Source organism: Acomys russatus, chromosome 24 (genome assembly GCF_903995435.1).
Source record: "Acomys russatus chromosome 24, mAcoRus1.1, whole genome shotgun sequence".
In the NCBI taxonomy this organism is placed as follows: Eukaryota; Metazoa; Chordata; class Mammalia; order Rodentia; family Muridae; genus Acomys; species Acomys russatus.
Window position 1 is genome coordinate 31,339,786 of NC_067160.1, and position 26,903 is coordinate 31,366,688.

The 26,903-nt window shown below is 41.3% G+C and overlaps 1 protein-coding gene across 1 annotated transcript; it reads left to right on the forward strand.

The window, feature by feature from the left end:
* Positions 1 to 4,545: 4,545 nt before the first annotated feature.
* Rprm (reprimo, TP53 dependent G2 arrest mediator homolog) lies at positions 4,546 to 5,174 on the forward strand. The gene has a single exon (XM_051166765.1). The coding sequence runs from the start codon at positions 4,829 to 4,831 to the stop codon at positions 5,156 to 5,158; it is 330 nt and encodes a 109-aa protein (XP_051022722.1). The 5' UTR covers positions 4,546 to 4,828; the 3' UTR covers positions 5,159 to 5,174.
* Positions 5,175 to 26,903: the final 21,729 nt, after the last annotated feature.

A 26,903-nucleotide genomic window follows, 5' to 3' on the forward strand; every position in this document is an offset into this window, starting at 1 on the left:
GTCTCCAGCTTTCTTCAATGGAAATTTAATTTTTCAATGACTATATGTATTGATGCACCTTCAGGAACTGTTGGCATATAAGTTCAGAGATATTGCTTCGCACTTGATACTTCTCCCAGTTATTTTTACAGGCAGATCTTTTAAAAGATACTGTAAATGATTATCCCCACATCATAGATAACTAAATGGAGTACAAAGAAGATATGCACACTGTACCCAGTACCACACCACTAGTAAGTGAAAGAGCAAGAGTCAAAGCCATGTCTTTCCAGGTGCGCATGGACCTCTTGCCGTCTGAGCAGGGCTGTCTCTGTGTCTGGGTGAATGATTTGTGCTCTGAGGGACTCTAATCTACCATGTAATGTTTGGTGTTGTTTCTGGTGTCACTTGGTGTGTTTGCAGAACAAAATGAACAACAACAAAAAACCAAAACACTTGCCTCTAATAAGTTCTTCCTCTTCAAGCCAGATGTCAATATTATTATTCTGCCATTGAGATGAATAAATAGAGAAGAATTAAAAGTATGGGAGAAAGAAAATGTGCAGGGCTGTGAAAGGATTTGCGGGCCAGTCTGAGGCTTAGGTGTTTGCATGTCATGATGTGTTTTGGTGGCTCAAGGATCTATACAGCTTCATTCTGGCTTTCTTCTTGCTTTCCAGAAGTCTGTCATTATGAATGACTTCTGGGTATGAGCTCTTCTTTATCTTACTTAGATTGTGAAATACAACATAATTTATTTAAGCGATGTACTTGCCCCAAAGCAATAAACATCCTTTTAGTGCATAACACACAGTTTAAATGTCTACTTGATATTTTCATAATGCACAAAGCATCAACCAAAAAGGATTTCAGGACGAAAGTGTCTGGTCTTCCCTCAAGGCCACACAAACTACAGATTATAGCTGCCATCAACATTGGCCTCTCATGTCCTGGAAAGATTTATTACCTGCTATAGATGTACTTTTCAGAAAGAGCAAGCAAGTGATTCTGTCCTTGCACAACACTTTAAAATACTAACCACTTATCTGTCAAAACCACAGCCTTACTCCAGCGAAGCAGAAGTAGTCACAGATATACACAAATGAGTCCTTCTAGGTATCAAAACTTTTCCATTAAAGAGAATTATTGCCAGGCGGAAGTGGTGCACATCTTTAACCCCAGCACTTGGAAGATAGAGGCAGGCAGATTTCTGAGTTTGAGGCCAGCATGGTCTACAGAGGGAGTTCCAGGACAGCCAGGGCTACATAGAGAAACCCTATCTTGAAAAAAAAGGTGAATCATCAGTCCATCCCCTGTCACATCATCATTTATTTTCTTGGAAATCAGATTCTATTATATTGATATTTCCTAAAGTTTGCTTTGCCACAGATCCTAAGACTTTCCACGAAACAGGTAAAGAATGGGCATTACTTTGAGGGAAAACTCTACACCAAAAACATGAAACAGAAAGATAGAGATGATTGTTGTTAGAAAGAAAAGAGGAAGAGAGAGGGCAGGGGGGCTGGGAGGAGGGAGGAGGAAGAAAAAAAAAAGAAGTTCTAGTCAGCTCAGACATCTTTAGTGCTAATAGGAAGTGACAAAGTGACCTTTGTCCTAACTCGATTTCTAGTTCATTTCCATTTAACTACTCAAGCAACTTTGGTGAACAAAATCATGGGGCAGGGGGATAAAAGGAACAAAACCATAGAAAGAGTTGTCCTAGCTGATGGGGAGGACCATCGCGTTCTGGGAGTTGGTGTCTGGTTAGTTGTTATGTAGGAAAGAAAACCTGTGCTACCTAACTCCTTCTGACCATTTTCGCTAAAATGTGAGATTTGGCTTAGACATAAAAATATCCAGTAAATAAACATCCAATCATTTTTAACACTGACTTCTGACTAAAACAATACTGCTAATAACTGTTAATAGCAACAAGTTTACATGTATTCTAACAATGATTCAACTAACATTTCCCCTCCCCCAACTCCCTTCTCTTCTCCTTCCCTCTCTCCTTCACCACCATCCTCTCCTTCATCGCAAGGTCTCCCTATGTTGACATCCTGGCCCCCAGAAACACAGCATAAGCCAATCTATTGAGTACTCACAGAAAATGCTGGTGCCTCAATGCTCAGCCACACCCTTCTTCTAAACTCATAGTGTGTGAGTTTATTTACATTCTCGTGACTCATGTTCTGTTTTGTTCTCCGCCCATTTCCTTTTTGGAATCATTATTTGCTTCAATCATTCATTTAGTATGACCTTTGATTGTCTTAATGTTATTTGGTAAATTTTCACATATACATTAATTCCTGCTGTTTTTAAAGACTTACTCTCATTCTTTTTGTTTTGTTTTGTAATTATTTATTTTTATTAAATATTTTATATTTTTACATATACATTTATATTTATATTATCACACATATATACAATAAACTACCTACAGCAAGAAGAACCATATCACAATCAGGAATTATATAAATGTTACATTCCTAGAGTTATAGTTATGAGTCTTTGGCAGCCTTGAGGAAAACATTTTTTTCATATCTTGGTGCATCTTAAAATTCTGAATGTAAATCAATATCTATCATATCTTGGCATTATCAACTCAAAACGTCTCTCTAGACCTAAGAACATCTTAACCCCTAAACAACCAAGCTTAATTATAAAACTAAACTATCTGGTCTTGGTTGCATGTATGTGTGTCTTCATGTGTGTATTTGTATGTGAATGAAGATGCCTACGGAGGCCAGAGGCATGAGGTCCCTCTGAAGTTGACACTGCCAGGCAATTGTGAGCTGCCCGGCATGGGCACTGGGCACTGCACCTTGATCCAGCTGCTGTTATTCATTTGGGTGACAAATTTTAAAGAGTTCTTTATGATACATTAGGAATAAATTTGACTAAAAATGTAGAAATTACTAAAGTAGAGCCATCCTTCAAGGTTGACTGAATCGTGGAAACTAGAGAAATTTAAGCCACGGAAGCGTGTGTGTGTGTGTGTGTGTGTGTGTGTGTGTGTGTGTGTGTGTGTGTGTGTGTAGATGCTGGACGCCTGGGTCTTTGCTGGTCATACCTCCCTATTTTCCGTAAGAAAAGCATCTAGGTAACTGGAACCTATGGAAGCTTCCAGAAAAAAAAAAAAAAAAAAAAAAAAGTAGTGTCTAAAAGTCACCCCTTTGTGCTTGAGGTGCGACATCACAGAGTAGTGCCCAGACATTAAGGAGATGATTCTTACGGGGGGGGGGGGGGACTTAACAAGCAAATGGTGTGTCATTGAAAGGCCCTCTGCATGCCTATCATCACCGAACTTGGGAATCTAAGGCTTTGAATGATTCAAGGACAATCTGAGCTGCTTACAGATCCTCTCCCCACTTCCACACCCAAAGGAGCCTAGAAGAAGAGTAGCGCAACTCTGGTATGTCAGAAGAAGCGTAGTAGGGGTATTCTTTCAAAAGTTCGGACTGCACTTCAATCTCTCATGTCCAGCCATTATAATAGAAAGGGGACAAACAAGATAACCAGGGAAGGGGAGTTGGGGGAGGGGCTTAGGGGGTGAGGAAAGCAGGCTGGGGAGGGATGGGGCGGGGGAAGATGGAGAAGGACAGAATCCTGACCCTTCTGAAGCCTAAAATGAAATGGCCTGTTTGTAAGACTTCTCCGCCCGGAACTTAGGACCAACAGCAATCAGGATGGACTGAAAGTCCATTGCTCCCTGAGGCCCTGCTGCTTGCTTTGTGGTGAGAAGGAAAAGGTGGCTTGGTGCATCAGCGTCTGGAGGGAGGCTCCCAGCTGTTGGCTAGCTTTCTAGGTGATGGATGTGCATGAGCAATTCCCTTAAACAAATGATTTTCTGCCAAGGACAAAAACACTGGAAGCTCATCCAAAAACTCCTCTGCAACTGAAGTTGCAACGAAGTGGTCACTCTGTCTACCTTCCTCAACAGAGAGGTGACCCTGTTCTTGGCAACCATTTCCACACATGAACCAGAGAAGAGCACCTCCTTCGTCCTGGCCTTTGTCTTAGCCTCACAGCTCACTGCAAACTCTCTTTTACCACGAATGTAATAGCTTTCCTAGGAGGGTGTGGCCGCGGCCGTAATGCTTTCTGACGCTTTCATCTGTTCTATCTTTCTTAAAACAACAATAACATCACATCCATACCCTCCCAAAAAAAAGAAGGGAGAAAAGAAGAAATCCCAAGCCTCTCCAAGCCCCCACTAGAAAACCTACTGACAAGCAGCAGTAACACACAGCCAGTGGGCCAATGTCTTGACCATCGCCGTCTGGTATCTGACCACTTTACATCTGCTCAGAGGTAAGAGGAGCGGCTTCGAAGAGTGTAATTTTCAGCCTTTCTCCCCAAATTCTTTACATCAGGAGTGCTTAGTATGGCCTCTTCCTAGCAACTGGAATCGCAGAAGCCACAAAGCCTACTTGCTAGGTTCTCTGTTTTCCTTCGCCCCATCTCCCGGCCTAGCGGGAGAAGCTAGGCTCTTTCACCAGCAGGGGCCGCTGTTCACTCGGAGCAGCCTCCGGGCCGCGGCCACAGCCCGCGCCTCCCACGGCCCCTCCGGCCCAACCCGCCAAGTTCCAAGAGCTCCCAGACGAGCGTGCGCCGAGAACGAACACTGCCCTGGCAGCACACGGCGCACACGAGCCAGCTTGCGGCGCGCCCTGAAGAGGTTCCTGAGACAAGCGCGGCCCTGGGACTTTGAAAGGGAGGTTTAGAAACCCGGAGCGCACAAGTGATCAAGCCAGCGCTCCTTCCGGCACCTGTTCGTCCCGCGCCACCGCTACCCGGCTCCCCACCCCTTCGATCTTCGTCTCTCTGGCGCCCGAGTGCTCCCGGGATGAATTCAGTGCTAGGCAACCAGACCGAAGTGGCTGGCCTGTTCCTGGCCAACAGTAGCGAGGCACTGGAGCGCGCGGTGCGCTGCTGTACCCAGGCGTCGGTGGTGACCGATGATGGCTTCGCCGAGGGCGGCCCCGACGAGCGCAGCCTGTACATCATGCGCGTGGTGCAGATCGCAGTCATGTGCGTGCTCTCGCTCACTGTGGTCTTCGGCATCTTCTTCCTCGGCTGCAACCTGCTCATCAAGTCCGAAGGCATGATCAATTTCCTGGTGAAGGACCGGAGGCCGTCTAAAGAGGTCGAGGCAGTGGTCGTGGGGCCCTACTGAGTGGCCTCGGGTAGCCCACGGCGAGTGCCCAGGGCACCTCCAGTGCTCCGCCAGCTATGATGCACCCCTCACCATCACGGACTGAGTAAAGCAAACCTGTCGGAGTCAGTTTTTCTCTCTTGACTTCTGCCTTTGGAGAAAATGTGACCAATTTCTGATCGCTCTCCCAAAAGGCCTCAAGCAAGACTGTAAATGTGGAGCGCCCAGCCCAGACTTCGGGATTCAGCAGCAGGTGGCAAAAGAGGGTGATTAGGGTGCAGAACTTTGGGAGTGGCTTGGGAAGCGGGGAGATGGACTTGGGGAAGGCCCCCTTTCCACCTGCAGGTGGGCCTAGCCCTGGAGACAGCTGGAGAGGCCAAGCGAGGCGGGGTGTAGGTGTGCGTGGGTAGCCCAGTGACCAGAAAAGTGACCTGTTTATACACCTCGCTGCAGATCTAATAGGAACATAGGCGCCTGTAGGTTTTATGACCTACTAGGAGAATGGAACTTTGATCGATAGTAACCTGTGGTTTTAAGGGATTCGTGTTAGTTTGCTTGAATACAAATATTTGGTAAGTCTTTTATGCCCTAGTGGCCTGTTCGCCTGCCTGCGGGTTAGAGGTTTTTTTTTGTCATAATGGGAGGAGGGGTGGGGGGAGGGGAGCCTGAGACTGTGAATGGGGTTAAGTGCTTTCTCTTAGTGTATTTCCAGCTGGGTCTTTTGGGGGAGGCTAGCGCTCCAGCTAAGCCCGAGACAAAGATCCAGAGTAGAATTCTTAGCTCGTGTCTGCACGGTTTGGTTTACTCCACAAAAGTGCTCTTGATATCTGTGACACCGTTTGACTTTTTTCTTATTTAACTTTTCCGTAATAAATGTAAGATTTAAGTGTTTTGTTTCTGGCCTCCTGGTAGTCACTCTATTCTACTGGCGGTGGGAGGGGGGGGGCGCGAAGGTGGGCTGTGCAGAGTCTGGTTCCCAGCCAGGAGGTTTCGCCTGGCCAGGAGCTGCGATTCCACTTACTACATCCTTAGATGCCTGAAGGGAAGGAGGGACTCGTCAGAGAGCCCAGAGAGCCCGGGGATTTGTGACACACACAAAGCTCTAGGCACAAACGCCATCTCGAAAACTGCAGCCTTTGTTTTCTCGAATATTTATGACTAAATCCCATTTTGTCTCGGATGTCAGGTAGGTCCCCACAGGAAAATTACACTTCCGTAGCAGGCTCCTTGGGGGAACTCTAGGTTACCCCGCTAATGAAAGGAGGAGACAACCAAGCTGGTCTTTTGGGAGTGCGGCTTCCCCAGACTCACGTCAGCAGTATGGCACTAGGATGCTGCTCCAGAAAAAGAAAAGAACAGTTTCCAAGGAAAAGTGGCTACCAAAGTTCGCAAACGTTGCCAGAGTCTCTAAGTCATGAGGCATTTGTTGTTTTTGTTGTATTACGTTTTCTAGAGAAAGGAGGATAAGGGAGCAATGAAGAAATGATAAATGTTTGAGGTGATGAGTTAATCCCACAATGGACACATATATTTACAGGACCTCATTGTGTCCTGTAAATATATGCAATCCATCAATTAGTTAAAAACAGCACACACAGAGAGAGAGAGAGAGAGAGAGAGAGAGAGAGAGAGAGAGAGAGAGAGAGAGAGAGAGAGAGAGAGAGAGAGAGAGAGAGAGAGACGAGGGAGACTGAGACAGAGAGAGAGAGACAGACAGAGACAGACAGAGAGAGAGACAGAGACAGGAGAACTGAACCTCTGTTTGCCTCTCTAGTCAACTATTAGACTTGGGTCAGGCAAAGGAGTTAGCCCTGGTCTGATGCTGAAGACTACTACAACGCAAACTGGAAAGCCTGGACTGGAATTGCTACAGATGGAGGACCGCACACGGCACACGTTTAGGGCACAGAAACTGAACAGTGCTATAAGAAGGGCCTAGAAAATAACCAGAAGGTTCCGATACTTTGAAGTTTAACTGGGCCAAACGTCTGAGCAGTTTTTCTTTCTTAGTTTCAACCAGGATGCTTAACAATGAAAAAAAGAATGCAAAGATTACACAATAACAGCTGTAATAGCTCTGCAAAATAGCAATGAAATGTTCTATCTCTACAGAAAGAAATAGCACAACTTATACAAACACGCCCTGTGCCTCAGAAGACTGGGTTTCTCTCAGAGTTAACCTTACTAGGAATTGTAGTTTAGAGATTTGGGGGTTCAATATTAATAGTGTCAAGCTTAAGTGCATATACACAACACACACATACATACACGCACACACACACAAATTTGGCCTGTTTAGTCTTTTTAACAGGGAAAGGCTTGCTTGTTTCTTTTCCTGTGTGGGGAGCCGTAGGGCCAACAGTCAACAGACAGTTATGCTAAGTCAGAGAACACAGTGTATGTTTGTTCATGTGTGGGAGAGGAAATGAGATGTTTTATTTTGTAGACAGTTTCTGTGGCACCAAGTTAGTCGGCTGCCTCCATGTTTCGGAGGAAAACAAAACGCTGTGATGAATTCACCTTGTAACAAGCCAGACATCTAAAGTTTAACTCTTGTGTTTGTATCTGCAACACCCACTGAGGGTCAGTTTGTCCTGTGGATTTATGACCTCACCAGTGGGATTAGTGTACTGGAGATGAGGGTTTACAGTTTCAAAAATCTGCTACAGTTACTAGGAATCTTTCTTTATAGTCTGATGTTTTCAAAATGCATGCTCACGGCTAGCTCCAGACAGTGGGCAGGAATTCAGCCTACAGGCCAGTTGACGTTGCCTACATGGAACAGGTTTTCATTGAAAACCAAAGTCCTACAAATTGAGAAAATAGCCCCTTATACGATTGAAGGCATCCAACATCGCTTCTGCCCTCATGCTAGGATTTCTTCACCCCCCTCTCACATCTCCCGTGGACCCCAAAAACCAAATGTACACCTTCATTTCTCCATCCATATTTGTTCTCTCCTGTACAGAAATTGTGACTGTGAGACAAAACCGATGCTGTAAAGGTTAGTCCATCGGTAGAAAGGCTATTGGGACATAGTGCTGAGATCTGTGACCCATGCGTTTCTGGGAAATGCGGTCTGAAACACAGAGCCCTGGACACAGTCTCATGCCAGCAACCCTTCTCTCCAGGTCACGCCCATTTGTTACTTAGAGAGATGCCAAGTGGTTCTGGTTTTTATAGGTGAGGCAGCGAGAAGCTTTTTACACACCCTCTTCCCTGGTGGCCACACAGCAACCACTTTTCCAGACCCACACCGTGCCTTCTGCTGTGTCTTTGAATCTCCCCGTGTTTCATTTGAACAAACACATTAAATGAAACTCTTAGTGCCGCCCAGAGTTTATGAAGTGATGTTTTTTTTCTCCCCCTCACCAACAAGCTTTCAGGAAAGTAGGCTTTGAACCTTATTCATTTCACCTAAGAAAACCATGTTAGCCTAAAGAGATTAGGAACTGAGAGGGGAAATACAGACAGGGCTGCCTGCTGTCCTGCCTTTACGTTTACCATGCCTTCGGTAACGATGTGGAGCTAACGATGGGAGGGGAAGGGTGCCACTCAGCTTTCTGTAAAGAGCTTTCCTGATGTGTTCAGCCCAAGAGGGACTTATCTGATAAGTCCCAAGGCCTTCCTGGAACTACAGCAGGGACAGAGCAGAGCTTTTTGTGAGAAGCCGCTGACAGGTGAGCAGAATTTTAGGCCCGATAGACAGCCACTGATGCCCCTAAGCTTGACTGAGTGGCGTCCACAGGAGCAGCTTGTCCTAGACGATACATTTTATTTTATTTTATTTTATTTTATTTTCTAAGATCTGAAGATGGATCAAGGACTTAAGTGCTGGTTACCTTGAGGGAATTCAAAGCAGAGGTGAGCCTGCTGTAGGGAGTCTGAAGTCACAGTTACTTCCAGAGGGTAACCTGTGACTTCTGCCTCCCAATCTTCTTGGCTTCTCTGTGGCCCCCGAGTCAATCTGTGTCTTCTAGTGTTCTTCAAGGAGGGGGTGTGTGTTAGATGGTAGAACTTTGGACTCCCCTTGGTCTCTAAATGGCTGGGTGGGTGGCCTCAAAGTTCGTTGATTCTAAAGGGATATTTCAATTCTATCGAATTAATTTGCTTAATATTTTCGGGATGTTTTATAAATCTCTGCTATGTGACTTAAAAATGCATTTTATTTTCTAGTCTTGGCGTTTTTCAGAACTGTTTTTCTCACAAAACCCAAGGGCTTATCCACTTAAGGCACATTATTTTAAATAATCAAGACAAGATTCCGATAGCTCATGTACCATAATGTGATGTCATTGGATAAGAAAAAAAAAATCCCCTGAAACTGGGGAGCAAGAGGTTTTTGTAAGTACTCATTCAAATGAAAATGCAGTGTTACCTATAGAAATTTCTTGGGTTAAAGAGAAATTATTAACAGGTTTTTCTCCCCCAAAATACTTTACTTTTGAGGTTCAGCAACAGCATACAGCAGCTGTTCCAAACCCTGGCTTTTGGATTTGTCATTTTTATTGGTGTGTGTGTGGGGGGGGATTACAATGCAAGGAAAGAATTCCAGGTTTCAGTCTAAGATCCAAGCCTAGCTTGAAAGTCTGTTGAAGCAGTAAGTCTGTAGCAATCTCCAAAACAGAAATCAATACATCTTTTATACACCTGCCAAATCCCATTTAGACATGTGCACAAAAGCTCAAACAGGATATGTTTTAAAGTCAGCTCCAGCAGGAATTGATCCCTACCATCTGCATCTAAATGGTTGGTGGCTATTTCTTTTCGTGGCACGGTTCGCATTCTGGGTCTGTATTTTTACAACTGCTTAAGATGTTGAGAGTCCAGATAAATTCTGTAGTAACATCTATGATTTTAAAATTCTTAGAAATATGGATGCTTTCAGGAAATTAAAATATGTAGTTATTTTAAAATTACATAATCAGTTAAAGTGATCATAATTTAAAACTGAATTAATATTCATGTTACATTTGCTTTAATTTTAATATATTTGAGGAATGAAAAATATTTGAGCACAAGCTTCAATGAAGATTGTTGTAAGAAAACCTAAACGTATTTTTAAAATATTCATTTTGCAAATAGTAGCTTGCTTCGTAATCCAAACAACATCCACAAATGAGAATAACATGTCTTATTTTCATGTATTTTTAAAAGATAATGGGTAGTTTTTCTCCCTGAATATACGTAAGTTCTTGCTTGCTGCAATATTTTTGAGTGAGCGAATGTGAGAATAGAGTGATCAATACAGAAAAGGTCAAATCATCTGTGATGGTGCAGAAGAGCACTGTGCCCTGCCCCCTTCCAGCTGAACAGTACTGTGCCCTGCCCCCTCCCAGCTGAACAGTACTGTGCCCTGCCCCCTCCCAGCTGAACAGTACTGTGCCCTGCCCCCTCCCAGCTGAACAGTACTGTGCCCTGCCCCCTCCCAGCTGAATAGTACTGTGCCCTGCCCCCTCCCAGCTGAACAGTACTGTGCCCTGCCCTCTCCTGGTTCAGATCCAGTTTCCATTAAGTACTACTATCATGTGAACTCGTGACTCAAACTGCCATATAGTGTTTTTCCGCAATTATGTGCATACTGCACACTATACTTAACTGCTCAATAAAATGAGATAGTTCCTATACATTTGAAACATAAGACACAAGCACAAATATACAAAGGAGAAAGTGAAGAATCTACCCACAAGAGTCGGACACTAAAGAACTGTTTTTTGCTACTATTTTGGAGATTCCATAGTTCTATAAATATATGTATGCAATTATGCCATAGCCTATGTGTTGGCACAGTCTATTATAGCAAGGAAAAGTTACAGTTTTACTGATGATTATTATTTTTTCTTTGCTTGCCTTTCTCTCTACCAATTCTCCCATCATGATGCACAGCTTTCCTCGGTCACATCTAAAAGATATACTGCCCCCAAAGAGTCATTGATTTGTATCAGACCAAGACTCCAGATGTCTGATTGCTTTGGGAAAAGAATCCCCCTGGGATCCAGAGTGTCTCTTCTGCTTTATTTATTTTCCTGTAAGTTGAGCAGGATCCTGCAGTTTATATTCTAAGCAGTATTGATTATGGCAGGTGTGTGTGTGTGTGTGTGTGTGTGTGTGTGTGTGTGTGCCCACATACTGATATGCTCAGTTTTTTCCATGGTGTATGAAAGTGTTTAATCTTCTGCCAACCAAACATAAGCACTACATATCTTCCAATGCTATGCTTTATATTACTTATTTGTTTATAATAACAATAATACAATTAGAGAAAATTTGCAGGTAAATTATCTTGAAATGTTCAGTAAATAAAATAATAAAGCCTTACATTTATGTTGCTTATTTGCTTGGTTTTTCTTTTCTGTTTTTTTTTTTACTTGTCTCTTTTCTCTTTATTTAAATGCATGAAAAATTAAATAGATGAAGGAATGACTCAGGCTTAACAAAAGGACTTTCTCCAAGTCATCTCTATCACAAAGACAGTTGTTTAGTTTTTCTGGGGACAGAGTTTCCCCATGTAGCTCTGGCTATCCTGGAACTCAATATATAAACCAGGTTAGCCTTGAACTCACAGAGACAGACCTGCTTCTGGTTCCAGAGTGCTGGAATTAAAAGTGTGTGCCACTGCAGTCTGTTTTACATTTATGTTTTAAGATATATGCCTTTTTCTTCATTTACATAATAGAGGAAAGATAAAATCCCAAGAGATAAAAAAGTCAAAGACTATGTATTGTATAAACATGAAAAAAAAAAATGCAAAAGCTAACAGAAGTGAGAAAGGCTCCAGATTTGAAGGTCGGTGAAAACACATTTCTAGAAGTGTACTAGCAAATTTGGAACTAAATGGTAGTAAGAAAATTTTACCTTTAAACAATTTGATTAAAAAGTTTAAGTGCTGCTGACTGGTATGCCTCAGCACTGTGAGGCAAATGTGGACGCTGGTTGATTCCTTTCATGTTCCATTTTTCTTTGCAGCCATAGCCTAATTGCACACATTTTGTCGGTTGGCTGAATTGTTTTATTTGCAAGGGACAAAGAGGCCTGCCAGCCCTTCTTATATATGTCATCAATGAATATTCATTATTTAGCATCTATAATAGGCATGACTGCACTGGGTGCCACCTCAGGTTTTAGAAATGAAGTGCAAAGCACCATGGAACTTAAAGGGGCCTGTGACATTGCTCTTTTCATTCCAGATTCATGTCCACGTGTTCCTCAGCAATCAATGTGTAAGCTGCACACACTACAGTGTCTCCTCTAGGGGTAAACAGTTTTGGACTTCTTGGTAATTAATATAATAAGGTCTGAACAATTAAAATAATTTAAATTGACTTCCCTTCATGTCTTTAGGCAGCATACCCAAAGACTGTTTTACTTAATACATTCAAATTCAAGATGGGCAGGAACATGAAGGCCTGAAGAAAGAGCTCTAAATGAATATCTTGAAGCTACTTATATTTTTCTACAGATTCAGCTGAGGAGCAGATATTTCATTCATTTCCCACACTGTGAATCGTCAATGACTGAATAATTTAGAAGGTAATTTATAAAACTCCCTCTCGATACTACATATATAAGCGTCTTATGATTAAACCTCTACCCATGTTTTAAGTAGCATGAATTATCTCCTATAATAACTAAATTATTTAGCTTGAGTGGCCAAATTAATTATTATTGTTTTTCTTGTAATCAATGCAAGTTCAGTTCAAGCTCGTTTCAACATGAAAACTGAAACTGCATTTCCCTGACAGTGTTAAGCTGTAGATTCAAAGATCCAGCTCCATCACATCTATGTAAAGCTGCTGACTTATGTCTCCAGGTGCTTCTGCTCCCAGGTAAACTCTTTCCCCATGATGAAGAAGACAATCTATAGGCATGGACTCCCTTAGGCCTATGCTCACATGTTACCAATGTGACATTCACAGCAGAAAGACTTGACAGCCACACGACAACTCCTGAACAAATCTCTGCCTGGGTATGTGCAAGGGAAATGGTTTATTTAGTTAACGTTCCCTGGTACTTAAGGAGGATGTACTTAGTAGTCCATGGTACTTAGGGAGGATTATTTTTGTTAATGATCCCTGGTACTTAGGAAGGATGTACTTAGTTAACAGTCCTTGCTACTTAAGGAGGATGCATAGTTAATGGTCAAGGCCCATTGTATTATAAGAGGAAAGAGAGCAAAGGAAGTAGAGTCGGGTCCACCCAATCCACAGGGCTATTAGTCCTTGGTAGAATGGATTCTACTATTAAATGAAACAAACAAACAAACAAAAACTGGTGTGAGTGAAGTAAAAAATTGTCACCCAACTGAATGATTCCCACAACTAGAGAGAAGGCGTGACTTTCCAAAGACCTGCATAGTTGAGAAGGTAAAAAAGAGTTTCGTCTGCGCACAGATGGACAGAGCAATTGGATCTAGTGGGTTAGAATAGGAGAAGGAGGAAGAGGAGGAAGAGGAAGAGGAGGAGGAGGAGGAGGAGGAGGAAAGCTTGGGAAGGGGATGTATTAGGTGTAGGTATCTGAGAGATGGAGGAAGTTGCAGGATGGAAGTGACCCAATCGTATCTCATTGTATACGTGTATGAAATGTTTAGGTATACAGAAACAAAAAAATTTAAATAGCTCTATATTTCTAGATAGCACCACATAAAATCTCTAACAACTGACTTTCAAAAAGACTGATTTACTTTTAAAAATTAAATCCTTTAAAAATAACATCCTTATAATTTTAATACATTATAATTTAAATAGAATTACATCACTTCCCTTTCTCTTCCCTCCACTCCAGCTCTCCCTTTACCCTCACTTCACTCTCTCCTATGCTTCTCTACTCTCAAATGCTAACCTCTTTTTCATTTCTTATCATTGTTACATGTGTGTATATATATATCTGCAAATATATGCATATGTATACACAAATATTTAAATACATTCATTTGGGTTGTTTGTGTGCATACAGTTTGATAATAGGACCACTCTGTATTAGATAACCAATAAGGAGGATCATCACTGCGAGTGTCTAATTCTCCCATTCCCTGTAGTCATTAGTTGCCTGTAGTTCTTTTTTCCAACGTCAAAAGCACATAACATTTTCTCCCTTCTATGTTAGCATGCTTATTGATATTACCATTACTGGTTTTTACTCAGCCATTTCTAGGGATGGCTGTTCCACAGCACACTTCTTGGTATTCTGGCTTTCACCATCTTTCTACCTTTTCATGATATCCTGTGGGCTTAGATGCTATGGAGCTATGATGTAGACATATTCCTTGGGGCTGGGCTTCCCATGCCATGCTGCAGCTGGGGAGGAGGGAGCAAATGACACCAACATTGTTTGATAAAGCCTCAAGGAATCTTAATATCTATATCTATAACTCCATCTATCTACATTTCCAGTCGGGCTGACAACATGACCCACAAAATCCAGAGACTAACAAAAACAACAGTATGAGAAGCATGCTTTGGAATGGTTGGTCAAGGTAGTCCAAATAGCTACCCAAACAATATAGACCATCAGTGTAGCTCTTGGGTTGCCTCTGAGAGGCAGAAGGCGAGCCTTTGTTTCCAAAGACACGCACACTTAGGACATGGGACTCAGATGATTCAAGCTGGTTCTGACCTGAAGTCCTTCTTCTTGTCTTCTAGATGCCGTTGTACTGCAAAATCCCATGCAAGCAATTAGTAGTCTTACCCACCTGCAACACTTATGAAACACAACAATGACCACATGGGAAGAGATCCATAATAGAGCAAATGAGCAGCACTCACCTGCACTCATCAGGCCTTCAGCAGTAGGGACATTATGCTGCACATGGCAGATCTAACCACTTTCCAATGGGTAGTGAGGTCCTGGATCTTAGAAAGGAATCTACTACTGCTACTTTGTTAGACCAGCATCGTTCTTAACTGCATTCCAAATCTTGTTCTTATGTCCACCAATAAGTAGAGCTATCACTCCTTATCAAAGAAGCCTCTGTGCACTGTCAATAGAAATCATCTCAGAAAACTACAACTGAACACAATGCAAAGACCACTAAAGCTTAGATTCTAATGTCTCTATTTGCTCATGAGATTAAAATTACCTCACTGGAACTGGCTGACTTTGAAAATGTTTATACTATATATACATTTTACTTTAGAAAGTCTATGATGATACACCATTAGACAACTTCAATCAAATCCATTTGCTGATAGAATTTCTTCAAACTTTGTGGTTCTCCCAGGATAAATAAAATACTCATCATTAAAACAGAAAAAAATGTGTTTTCAATAAAACATATCCAACATTATTGAAGTTGATCTGACAAATGCATTTTGATTGAGCTGCTTTTATGACCTCTCTGATTTAGAAATTCTGTGCCATTAAGCACACATACTGTTTGTATGGCCATACTTTGAGCTCTCCCTAGCTCTGCTACTAAATTTTCATCATCATCACCTAAATTTATTCTAGCTGATAGAATTAGCTTAGTTTTTTTATCCACACAGAAATTGAACCAATATCATTCACTTTTTTGGATTTCTAGCTACTTTACCTGCTTCTATTCTGCCCCAAGAAATTATAATTATGCCCCTCACTGGGTGCTTTACTGCTTTACTGTACCCGGCCAATGTACTAGTCAGTTTCCTGATTCTTATTCCCAGGTGGACGTGGGGGTAGGGAGCTGATAGTGTGGTTGGGAGCTTTGCCAACCATGAAGCCATGAGGCTTCTGTGATGAGGAGTGATAGCTATACTTATCTGTGAATATAAGAATAAGGTTTGGAATGCAGTTAGGAATTATGCTGGTCTAACAATGTAGCAGTAATGGATCCTTTTGTAAGATCCAGGACCTCACAACCCCAGTGCATGGGAGCCTGCTTCTCACACAGCTCATTCTACAGGTAAGCAATTGCCTCCTTTTGTTTTCCAGGAGTGCGGTCCTGAATCTGAGCACAGGTAGTTGAGTGATGGATCTGGATGGAGAGTCGCTGCACATACACAGCCTCCCAAGAGCACCCAGACACATACACGAGAACATGATCATTTTCAGGCATCATGTCCTCATTTTTTCTGGTGTGTTGGTCAATTCCTTGTACGGCAATATATTTCTCAGGAAATAATAATTAAAAACAACTTTCAATAACTAATAACATAACACCTAACCCTTAGTTGTGATTTAGCCTGCTGTTAATTACTTTATGTCTAATATCTTGAATACCTAGTGACATTTTTTACCGTTGCTTTCTGCTTTTTTTGTTTCTGATCTAGTGCTTGGTGTCTGTCTCTTTGCATCATAGCATTTGACCATTGTAGTGAAACTCAGTACATGATGTTTATAACCCCATGCTTTTACTATGAAAGAGTAAACTAAGTGCTATCCTAGTCTACTTGATGAGAGCTTTTTAAAGCCAAATTACATACCTAGTCATTGTTTTTTAAATTTTTATCAGTGAACAATAGAGTTTCTGTGACCATCTACTTCTAAGTGAAAATAAATAAGACTTGTAAGTGTGCCTGAGAATCTCAAATAGAGATTACATTTTACTGAGTTTTTTGCATAGAGTAAGTGTATTTCTCTAAATGAGAGACGCATGGGAGAATAGCAAAATAAAAGGATACAGAGGGTCCTAGAAATCTACAAGTAGAACAATATGATAGGCAGATTTGGGCCCAGGGGTCCCGCTCAAACTAAGGCACCAGCCAAGGACAATACAGGAGGTAAACTTTAAACCCCTACCCAGATCTAGCCAATGGTCAGAATATTCTCCACAGTTGAGTGGAGAGTGTGATACGACTTTCTCACGTACTCTGGTGCCTCACATTTGACCATGTCCCCTGGAGGGGGAGACCTGGTGGCACTCAGAGGAAGGACAGTAGCCAAGAAGAGACTTGATACCCTATGAGAATATACAGGGGGACGTAATCCCCCTCAGGAACAGTCATAGGGGAGGGGAATAATGGGAAAATGGGGGTGGGGGGGGAGGAATGGGAGGATACAAGGGATGGGATAAACATTGAGATGTAACAAGAATAAATTAATTAAAAAAAAAAAAAACTCACCAATGTAGAAGTTGCCATTACTCTCAAAGTAAGAAAAATGAGGAAACAGAGGGACAAGAATCTTCCCAGGAAAAACACAGGCAAAATAATCTTGAGCTGAAGTGGGAACCCAGGTCTGAGAGCCTCCTGACCCACACACATTTTCTGTACTGCTGGCCAGCTAATTCTTCTGGGGGAAGGAGTGTCAGTTAGAACATTTCAGCTTTGTCACCCACATGGGGCTTAATCATTAACAACTTGTATCTACCCCTACAGCTTTGAGTAATGATTTCACATAAAGAAATGCATAGCAATTTATCGTTTTGGTGAACCTGGAGTTTGCCAGTAGCAGATGGCTCCAGGAGGAGGAGGAGTGTGGATTTTAGGAGGCAATTCAAAATGAGTCTCAGCTTGTCCAATTCCATAGCCTGCTTCGTGTGTGTGTGTGTGTGTGTGTGTGTGTGTGTGTGTGTGTGTGTGTGTATGTGTGTGTGTGTGTGTGTGTGTAAAACTCTATAATTGTAAAGGGATCTAGTGTTCATTTATATTTTTACTTATGTTTTTTAATCAAGTTGTCTGAAGTATAATTTTAACTAAACATTTTATACTAAAATGTTAAGGCTCCTCTGCATGATATCACTATCTGTAAAATTAAAAGACAACTTTATAGACTGGACTTGCTTATTAATTTACAATAATTTTCTTTTTATCCCATGTAGCTTTGTTACATTCTGATCAGTTTCTATATGCTGTGTTACATAGCCTCATAAACATCTTGTAAGGAGGGTTTATTGCCATTGATGAAGTAATCGATGCACAGAGAATATATAAAAGTATGTAAAAAGAGCCTGAGAGGCTAGAGTTGTGGAATAATTTCAATATTTCCGTGTTCACAGCAGCACTTGTCACATTCTCCAAGAAATAGAACCCACCTAACATATATGCTAATATATGGTTGAACAAAGAAAACATGGTACACATACATGATGAGTTGTTATTTAGCCATGAAAACTGGTGACATCCCATCATTTCTGGCAATGTGACTAGAAATGGAAGCATTGTGTTGGGTGAAGTAAGTCAGGATAATGAAGACATAATGAGAACTTTCATTGACTTAAAATTTGCCTAAAGCTAGCAAAATTCATCTCCTACAAGTAGAGAGACTAATGATGGCCAGTAACTGAAAAGGAATGTTCATGCAGAGCGACCATTAGGCACAAGGGTGCCATTGGATGAGAACAGTTTCTAATGTTCTATGACACTGTAGGGTAACTATGGATGGTGACATCCAGCTGAATATTTCAAGACTGTTAATAGAGAGGACTCTGATGTGCTTAAGTTGATGAGAATGCCAATCATTTTAATAAGATCATCACACACTGTGAATGTGTGTTTCAGTGCCACATTCTACCTTGTAAGTATGTATAATTCTATGTCCCCTAAATCTTTTTAAAGAGAATAAGAAATTGTTTATTCTCATACCATATTTGAATGACCATGACTTGAGAATGTGGTTTAGGTTATCCCAGATTCCTCATTTCACCATGGAAGCAATTTCTTAAAGTTTTCTAGTTTTAAGGAACACAGAAAATCACAAATCAAGGCAATATCAAAAAAGGTGGGCAGTGGGGTGCGAACACCTTTAATCTCAGCACTTGGGAGGCTGAGGCAGATGGATCTCTGTAAGTTAGCGGCCAGCATGGTCTACAGAGTGAATCCAGGACAGTCAGGCTACACACAAAGAAACCTTATCTCACAAAACGTAAAAAAAAATCTGGGTACATCAGCTATGCTTGCCCACATCTGTGTCAGAACTAACATCCAGTTACTAGCACATAGAATCTTTTTGAAATCTATTAACTTAGCAAACCGTTAGCTTCTACCAAACCAGAAGCTCAGAATGTTATCAGACAGCGTCTGAGGTTTCCTCTATTTTCCTGGACCTGCTTTTCTGATGTGCTCATCGCAATATTTTAAACTTTGTGTGTGTGTGTGTGTGTGTGTGTGTGTGTGTGTGTGTGTGTGCGCGCGCGTGCAAATTCCTACACTTGAGTCCAAAGCAACTACTCAGTACAGAAGATTGTATCCAGTCCATTAGCTCTTCCCAGATTCATTCCTCCTTCCAAATTTGTGTCCCTTTCTTCCCCTTTAACTCATCAAGAGCAATTGCGCTGCCCAAATATTCTTGATAAGTGGCTTTCTGCTGGAGTGTGGTAGACTCATCAGGGGCAACTCTTAGATAAGACCGCGTCTCCTCCTATCAGCTATCAACTACCAGTTCCTCCAGAGTTAAAGGTGGGATTTTGTCCAATTCCCAGCTTCATACTGGATTTGATATGGTTTGTGTTTACATAGTTTTGTGCATAGCACTATGAGTTCATATATGCAACTGTTTTCATTAGATTCAAGTCATAAAACTGGCCAATGAGAAGTCGAGGGTGCACAAAAAGAGAATCTAATGTTCACATCAACAGTATTTTTAAAGAGCTAGAGCTATGTGACTACCAAATGAACCACTTAGGGGGCTGGAGAGATGGCTCAGTGGTTAAGATCACTGTCTGCTCTTCGAAAGGACCCGGGTTCAATTCCCAGCACCCACATGGCAGCTCACAACTGTCTGTAACTCCAAGATCTGACACCCTCACGCCAATGCACATAAATTAAAAATTAAATTAAAAATTTAAAAAAATAAAAATTAAAAAAATTAATCGCTTAGGGAACAATGTGTTTTCTGTCTATGGAAGGCCTCATAGAGGGTATATTAAACAAAGATTAAAGAACTAGATGGTGGTAGGCCTCTACATGACTGGAATGCTTTCTTATCTTGCATATTACACAGGAAGTCTCAGACACCTGGCAAGTGACTGTGCTCTCTGTCTGGAACAAACAGTAACCTTGTTGGGAACTGGAGAGTGCCTGCCCTGAGTGGATGTGGGTGTTTATTGAGTTAACAAGCTCAGAAGCACAGTAAGAAAAATTAGCAGGTCCTTTCTCATTTATATGCCTGCATCTTCTCACACTCCCTCATGTATATTTGCCATAAATATCCTGAGTCTTTCATCCCACTTCTAAATGGATCACTGCTAATAGGATTGTTCAGAGGTTCCACTTAAAATGGCTTTGAGATTATTTTATGGAGGCAGGTGTATCTGTGGCCTCTCAGCTTTCTCCAAGTTCAAAGGTTAGTCCGTATACTAAGCTCTTGGCTTCCAAAGGAAAATTAAAATGGCTCAAGGGCACCTATTCATCCAAAACAAAAGAATCCCTGAGGTAGGCAGCTTGGAGATTTAACAGATTTTGTTTTCTAACCCCTTGAGTAAAAGGTGTTAATGGGTAAACCATTCTTTCTAACCCAGTACCTGATGTGCTCTCTGTCACAGTGAAAGTCAAATATAAGAAAATTCTCTTTGTTTCTAGGAAACAAAGCTAAACATCTTTATGCTTGAAGGATTGAGAACAAATACAAAATTCAAACCTATAGTTACATCATTGTGTCTTGGTACCTTTGAGAAGAAAATAGACCCTGGTCTGAAGGATGTGATATTTCTGCTAGTGTTCTGGTGAAACTCCAAAACACCTCTCTACAGTACTGTGGTTGATTTCTCTGCCACAGCTCCAACAAGACAAAACAAAAGGCCCACATTAAACAATACAAATCCATCAAGAGAAATACTTGAGTCTAGATGTTTTTCTAGACGGTAGAGGTGTTCTTAGTGGACATGGATGAGGAAATACAGAGCAGGACCTGCCAATGTCTTCTGAAACAACACTGGGGTTGCCACAGTCTCTGCTTATGTCAAATGCTGGCATAACTCCTCCAGCATTTGTTTTCTAAAGTGCAAATATCTAATAATGTCAAAATTATGGTTTTTACCTTTTGCTTTTTACCAGCATTTATTTTAATAGAGAAAATGTTACATACTTGTATTGGTTAAATCCTTTCTTAATGACAGACTTTATGTTTTATAGCAAAAGAAAGGAGAAAAGAACATGGAATCATAAGACCTAAGTTCTCTATACCTAGGTAGCATTTTCATTCAGCATATTTTATTATCAAAAATGTCTTGACCTAATTTCATAACACTGTGTGACCTCAGAGTCTTATATCCCAAAGTCACCAAAATTGGCATTGTCATCTGGGTTTCTAGCTTAAATACTCCTTGCTATAATGTAATTTCACGTCCTGTCCTCAGAGTGGCCTTTGTTTTGAAATTCTGCCAAGAATGCCATCTTTCTTACCACCAGGGCTTGATTAAACACAGCCCAAAGAAGCCTTTCAGAGGATACATCTCACCCAGTTTCCATTTATAAAACAAAAAGTAGCATATGCTTTGAAGCCACAATAAATCATCTTCCAGCTTAGACTTAAAAATAACAGATGATGTGTCTCAAGCTCTGTCAGAGAGAAATGCTTCCTAGAAGGAGTCCTGTGGTTTATCCATGTCACATGTCCTCTGGGCATCTGGAAGCACACGAGTTGGGCTGAGGAAGACATGACCAGGGAGCTAATAGTAATGAATGATACAACTCTCTCAGCTCTTCTGAATGTTTTGTTCTTAGGCCTTAACCTAAAAGATCATCCCTGCCCAGTTTGGGGCTGAAATTTGACCAGACTATAGTGTCATAGCAGCATCCAGGGAACCACTAACGGGATCTGTTCAACCCTCCTGTTTTGTGTGCTAAAATGCTATATGGCCAACCAATCTAGAGAACTACAACTATCCTCCTCCTGTCTATCTAATCAGTCCAAGCGTTATGACTGTAACATGTTCTGAATCAGGCCATGTGATTGGTCCCTAGATGGTGGAACTATTTTGGAAGACAGAGAAACACCACTAGGGGTGATGCACAGCACATACACACCTCCAACTTTGGTCTAGCATTTTCCTTCCTGATCTACAAGATGCTTATAAAGACCCGGCCAGAGGATTGCTCCATCATGAACTCTGCTATGCTTCCCCACCACAGGGTGCACTCGTCAGCTTTAAAACCACAAGTAAAAACAAACATCTTCTTCACTGAGTTGCTTCCGTCAGATATTTTGTTATAGCAAAGAGAATGGTAACAGACTGATCTTCATACCTGGTCAAACCTTTCCCTCAGAGAACTGAACTTTGTTCAGATGCACCCTTAACTGTTCCAAGGAACAATCTAACATTCCGAGCCACTGCCTCATCTCATCAAATACAGGACTGCCTGGCGGTGACCACTGTTTTGTCATAATTATAGCACATGCTCTGAATCGCTAGGAAGCCAGGGATTTAGATGGCTGCTGGGTTTGTTCATCAGCAACCATTGTTAAAGTTGAGCTAGCTACCGCTGTAGACACAACTTTCCTTTCTCTTTTTATTAGGAAGACTCCAGCACAGTTTTCTGCCAGGTCTGGTATGCTATGGCATATAGACAAATAAAACTGAAAGAAGAGGAATAATGTTTGGAGAGTCTACAGTTTGGAGTTCTACAGGCTCAATGAGCCCACTCTTCTTTGGCTAAACCTATTAGACAGGGAGCTGTTTTTAGTTTTTGCTGTTTCCTATGTTTAGAAATCTACTGAGATCCTAGGGCACTAGCAAAGTGTTTGAAGAGTTTACATGCTCAATAGACAGGCCAAGAAGACTCGTGATAGTGTTTGAGTCCTGAACCTGAGAAATAGTGACTATGAAACTCCTTTAATACATGCTTGAATTTGAGATGAGTCAACTAAGAAAAGCTTAGTACTCATTTTCTAGGTTGTTTACTCTTGCATCCAGGAAGCCCATGCATCATTTCCATAAGCTGATTTATGTGGAAGAAGTTTCTAGAAGTAAAGATGATGCTGCTAAAAATTATGCTTATAGAAACTTCTTTCCTCTGGATATTTTAGAGCAAACCAAAAACATCTTAATGAGAAGTATTGCACCATGATAGGAAAGATGTTTTCTTCAAGGCTGTCAAATACAAATAGCCAAAACACTATGAATGTAACATTTATATAATTCCTGATTTTCTCATGGATCTTCTTGCTCTAGGTAGTTTACTGTATATATGTGTAATAATATAAATGTATATGTAAAAATGATGATGTGATATGGGAAAGTAAAATCTAAGGTTCCTAAAAAATGATTTTCTATATCCTGAAAAAATAATTCACTTTTGTGCACAATGATAGAAATCATCCTTTACACAATAGTGCTCTGACACAGCCTGTTTGTGAGCCATGACTATGGGGCATGCTCCATCACTTTCATGTGCATACAAAAAGATGCCAGCCTCTACTTCCTCATGAGACAAGTCTTTTCAACAATGACAAATTTCAACCCACCAATCTGGGATTCCTGTGCCTTAAATAGTCCAACTAGGAATCTGTTTTTATTGATTCTAGAAAGAAGACACAGAGTATGCAAGGACAGTGGTTCCTGATACCATTTGTGTTGATTTATTTCAGCAATTGTTTCAAAGATCATATTGCTTTGGTAGGCACCACAATGAATACTCACTTAGTGAATAGTAAGATTGAATTTTTTTTCCTTTGAAAATGTGTATGGAACCTTCAGCAAATAATTTGTATTTTTTACTATTTTATGGATGTGAGATTAAATGCCAATCACTATTTTATTAGTTTATAATTACAAAAGAAATGTGCATTGTTATGAACACTTCAACATAGCAGGTTTAAATAGAAAAAGTGAAGATTTCTATTACTATCCAAAACTTTAGTTCGGAGGGTAAGAACTAAGGATTTGGAGAAATTGGAAGACAGTGATTCAGGTACCAGCCGATTCAGAGTTCTCCCAGGAAACTGAGCTATACAATAGCCAGGAGTTTGTTTCTCAAGAGCTCAATTTGTAGTAGAGGTTGCTCTGTCATGAATTATTTCTTCCCTTCAATGATTCTTTGTCTCTTTCTTCAGAACTCAACGTTCAGCTATGAGGCTGCGATGTTCCAATGCTTTGGGCAGAGACATGGAGGCAGTATGCTGTCTTCCTTTTCCCACAGTGGCGTCTACTGTGATATCTACTGTCTGTATAAAATAATTCTGGGTTGTGAGTTCATGGTATCTCTTCCTGTACAGAGCCTCGGTAGGTCACACAACCCTCAGGACTAAAGTTTAAGTTTATGCCATCCTTGGTCAAAAACAAAACAAAACAAAACCAAACACCTGTATAGTCTTCCACTGGGGAGCCACCATGGTCACTTCCACTTCTCTAGAGAAGGGTTCTCATTTTACTCTTCCTAGATGCTCAAAATTATCCAGGTTTTTTTTTGGGGGGGGTGGTGGTAACTCCTTTTTAAAATTTATTCACTTTACCTCCCGATTGTAGCCCTTTGCCTCGAGGTCCCACCTTCCCTTCTGTTTGCCTCCTTCTTTTCCCCTATGCCCCTCCCTAGTCCTCAGAGAAAGGGAGCCCTACTCCCCTATCAACTGATCCCAGCCTATCACATCTCATCAGGACTGCCTGCATCCTCTTCCTCTGTGAGCTGGTAAGGTACCTCGCCATGGGGAAGTGATCAAAGAGTAGGCAACAGAGTTCATAGCAGAGACAGTTCCTGTTCCCTTTACTATGAGACCCACATGGAGACTGAGCTGCCTATTGGTTCTATCTGAGTAGGGGGCCCAGGTCCTTTTCATGCATGGTCCTTGTTTGGTGCATCAGTCTCCACAGCCTACCTCCACCCGCCAACCTCCAGCCCCTACCCCGGGCCCAGATTTGTTGGCTCTGTTGTTTTTGTGGAGCTCCTGTCTTCTCCAGGTCCTTCTATCCTCTCACTCTTCTATAGGACTCCCTGCACACTGCCCAAAAGTTGGCTGTGGGACTCAGCTTCTGCTTCGATCCCCTGCAGGGTGGAGTGTTTCAGACGATATCTATTGGAAGCTCCAGTCCTGTTGTCTGTTCTATTTGCCCTTCTGAATGAGAATTAAGCATCTTCCCTAGGGTCCTCCTTGTTACTTAGCTTCTTATGGTATGGTTCATGTACCTAGGCCCCAGGGAAGTAAGGGAAGGGATTGTGAGAGTCCTTACTCACACGCATCTGATAGTTCAGTCTTTAACTCTGGTTTTCTCCCAGATAGGGAAAGGGTCAGGGTGCTATTTCTTAACTTTACAGCGTCTCCCTAATCTCTGTTCCACTCTTAAGCTCTTTCGACTTCTTTTCTTCTTATGAAATTCATGAACCAAAACTCATGAATTTTAATAGCTCTCCTCTGTGTTGTCTTGGCCCTTCTGTGGGACACAAGAAGGACATGAGCTGTTTGGAAAAGGTGTAAGGCATATAAGAAAACCAACAGTGATAGAACTGACGAATCATTGAAGTCTCAGCAATATGGTCTCTTAAACAAGAACTGTACAATGACCATAGCAGTCAACATGTCAAAGTGGATGGGAGAAATTTCTCAACTTACCCGCAGCTCTGAGGTAACAAAAATATCCTAGGCAAACAACCTGAAACTCCTAGAGATGCCCACACAGATATATAGGAATATGTGCATAAGAAGACACATTCTTGTACAGCACAGACCCTAGCAAGTAGACAGACCATGCTGCCTGCTAATTGCCCTATGGTATTTCATAAGTCAGAGTCAAAGAAAATGTAAATCTACATTTATGATGTCTTTTTAGGGAGATGATTATATTTAATGTAGAAATAAACTAATAATAAAGTTATCTACATAGTTAAACTCTAATTATGAGTTATAAAATTAACTATTAATATATATTTTAAAAGAACATTTTCATGTATCTTCAGAATTAGATTTAAGAGTTAAGGCTGGGCTCCAAAGAACAACTTGCTTTCTGCATTATGATTGGTTGTGGTTTTCTGTAATGATCTCTATTTGCTGCAAGAAAAAGCTTCTTTGATGAGAGCTTAGTACTCAGGATGTAATATTAGACATCAAAGCTTGGAAAATGTCTCAGTCCATAAAATGCATGTGCAAAGCATGACAACCCTTGCTTGGATGCCCAGAAACCACAGGTATGGCGCTGTACGCCTACAATTGAGGCATTGAGTGGGACAGAGACAGGGGTATGCTGGGAGCACATTGGTCGTCCAATCTTGCCAAGTAATAATCTTTGGGCTCAGTGAGAGATATTGCCTCAAAAATAAAGTTGAAAGATAAAGAGAAAAACACTTATCATCAACTTCTGACCTCTCTAGGCATGTACATATATATGAACACACACACACAAACATGTAAATAAATCTAGGTTTATTATAGCTGCATTATGTAAAAAAAAAAAAATGGTAGAAAATAGACACTATCAGAAAATTTAGCAAATCACTTGAAATGGATATGTCAATTTCCTGATATATTTTAAACCAAAGTGAAACTGTGAAGGTGACTCAGGAGCATAGAAATAATACTGGGTGCAGAACAAACATCTGAGAAAAAAGTTAAAACATATCATATGAAGTTTTAAAATATTCATTAAGGATGGTACAACATTTTGTGAAGGCCCGCTCTGGGTCCAAATTGACCCGCCTTGATGGTCTCTTAGTGGGGCTCCTGAACTCTCTGGGTTTTTCCATTCCCCCATTCTTCCATACCACTCTCACCTCGAGTCCAGCAGCGAGGCCCTCAGCATCTGTTCTGATCCCGCACTTTGTCTCAGAAGACATATATGTTGGTCTAATATCCACTTATAAGTGAGTATATACCATGCTTGTCTTTCTTGGTCTGGGACTTCACTCAGGATCATCATTTCTGGGTCAATGTATTTGTCTGCAAGTTTCAAGATTTCCCTGTTTTTAAAGCACAACGCATGCAGTAAACC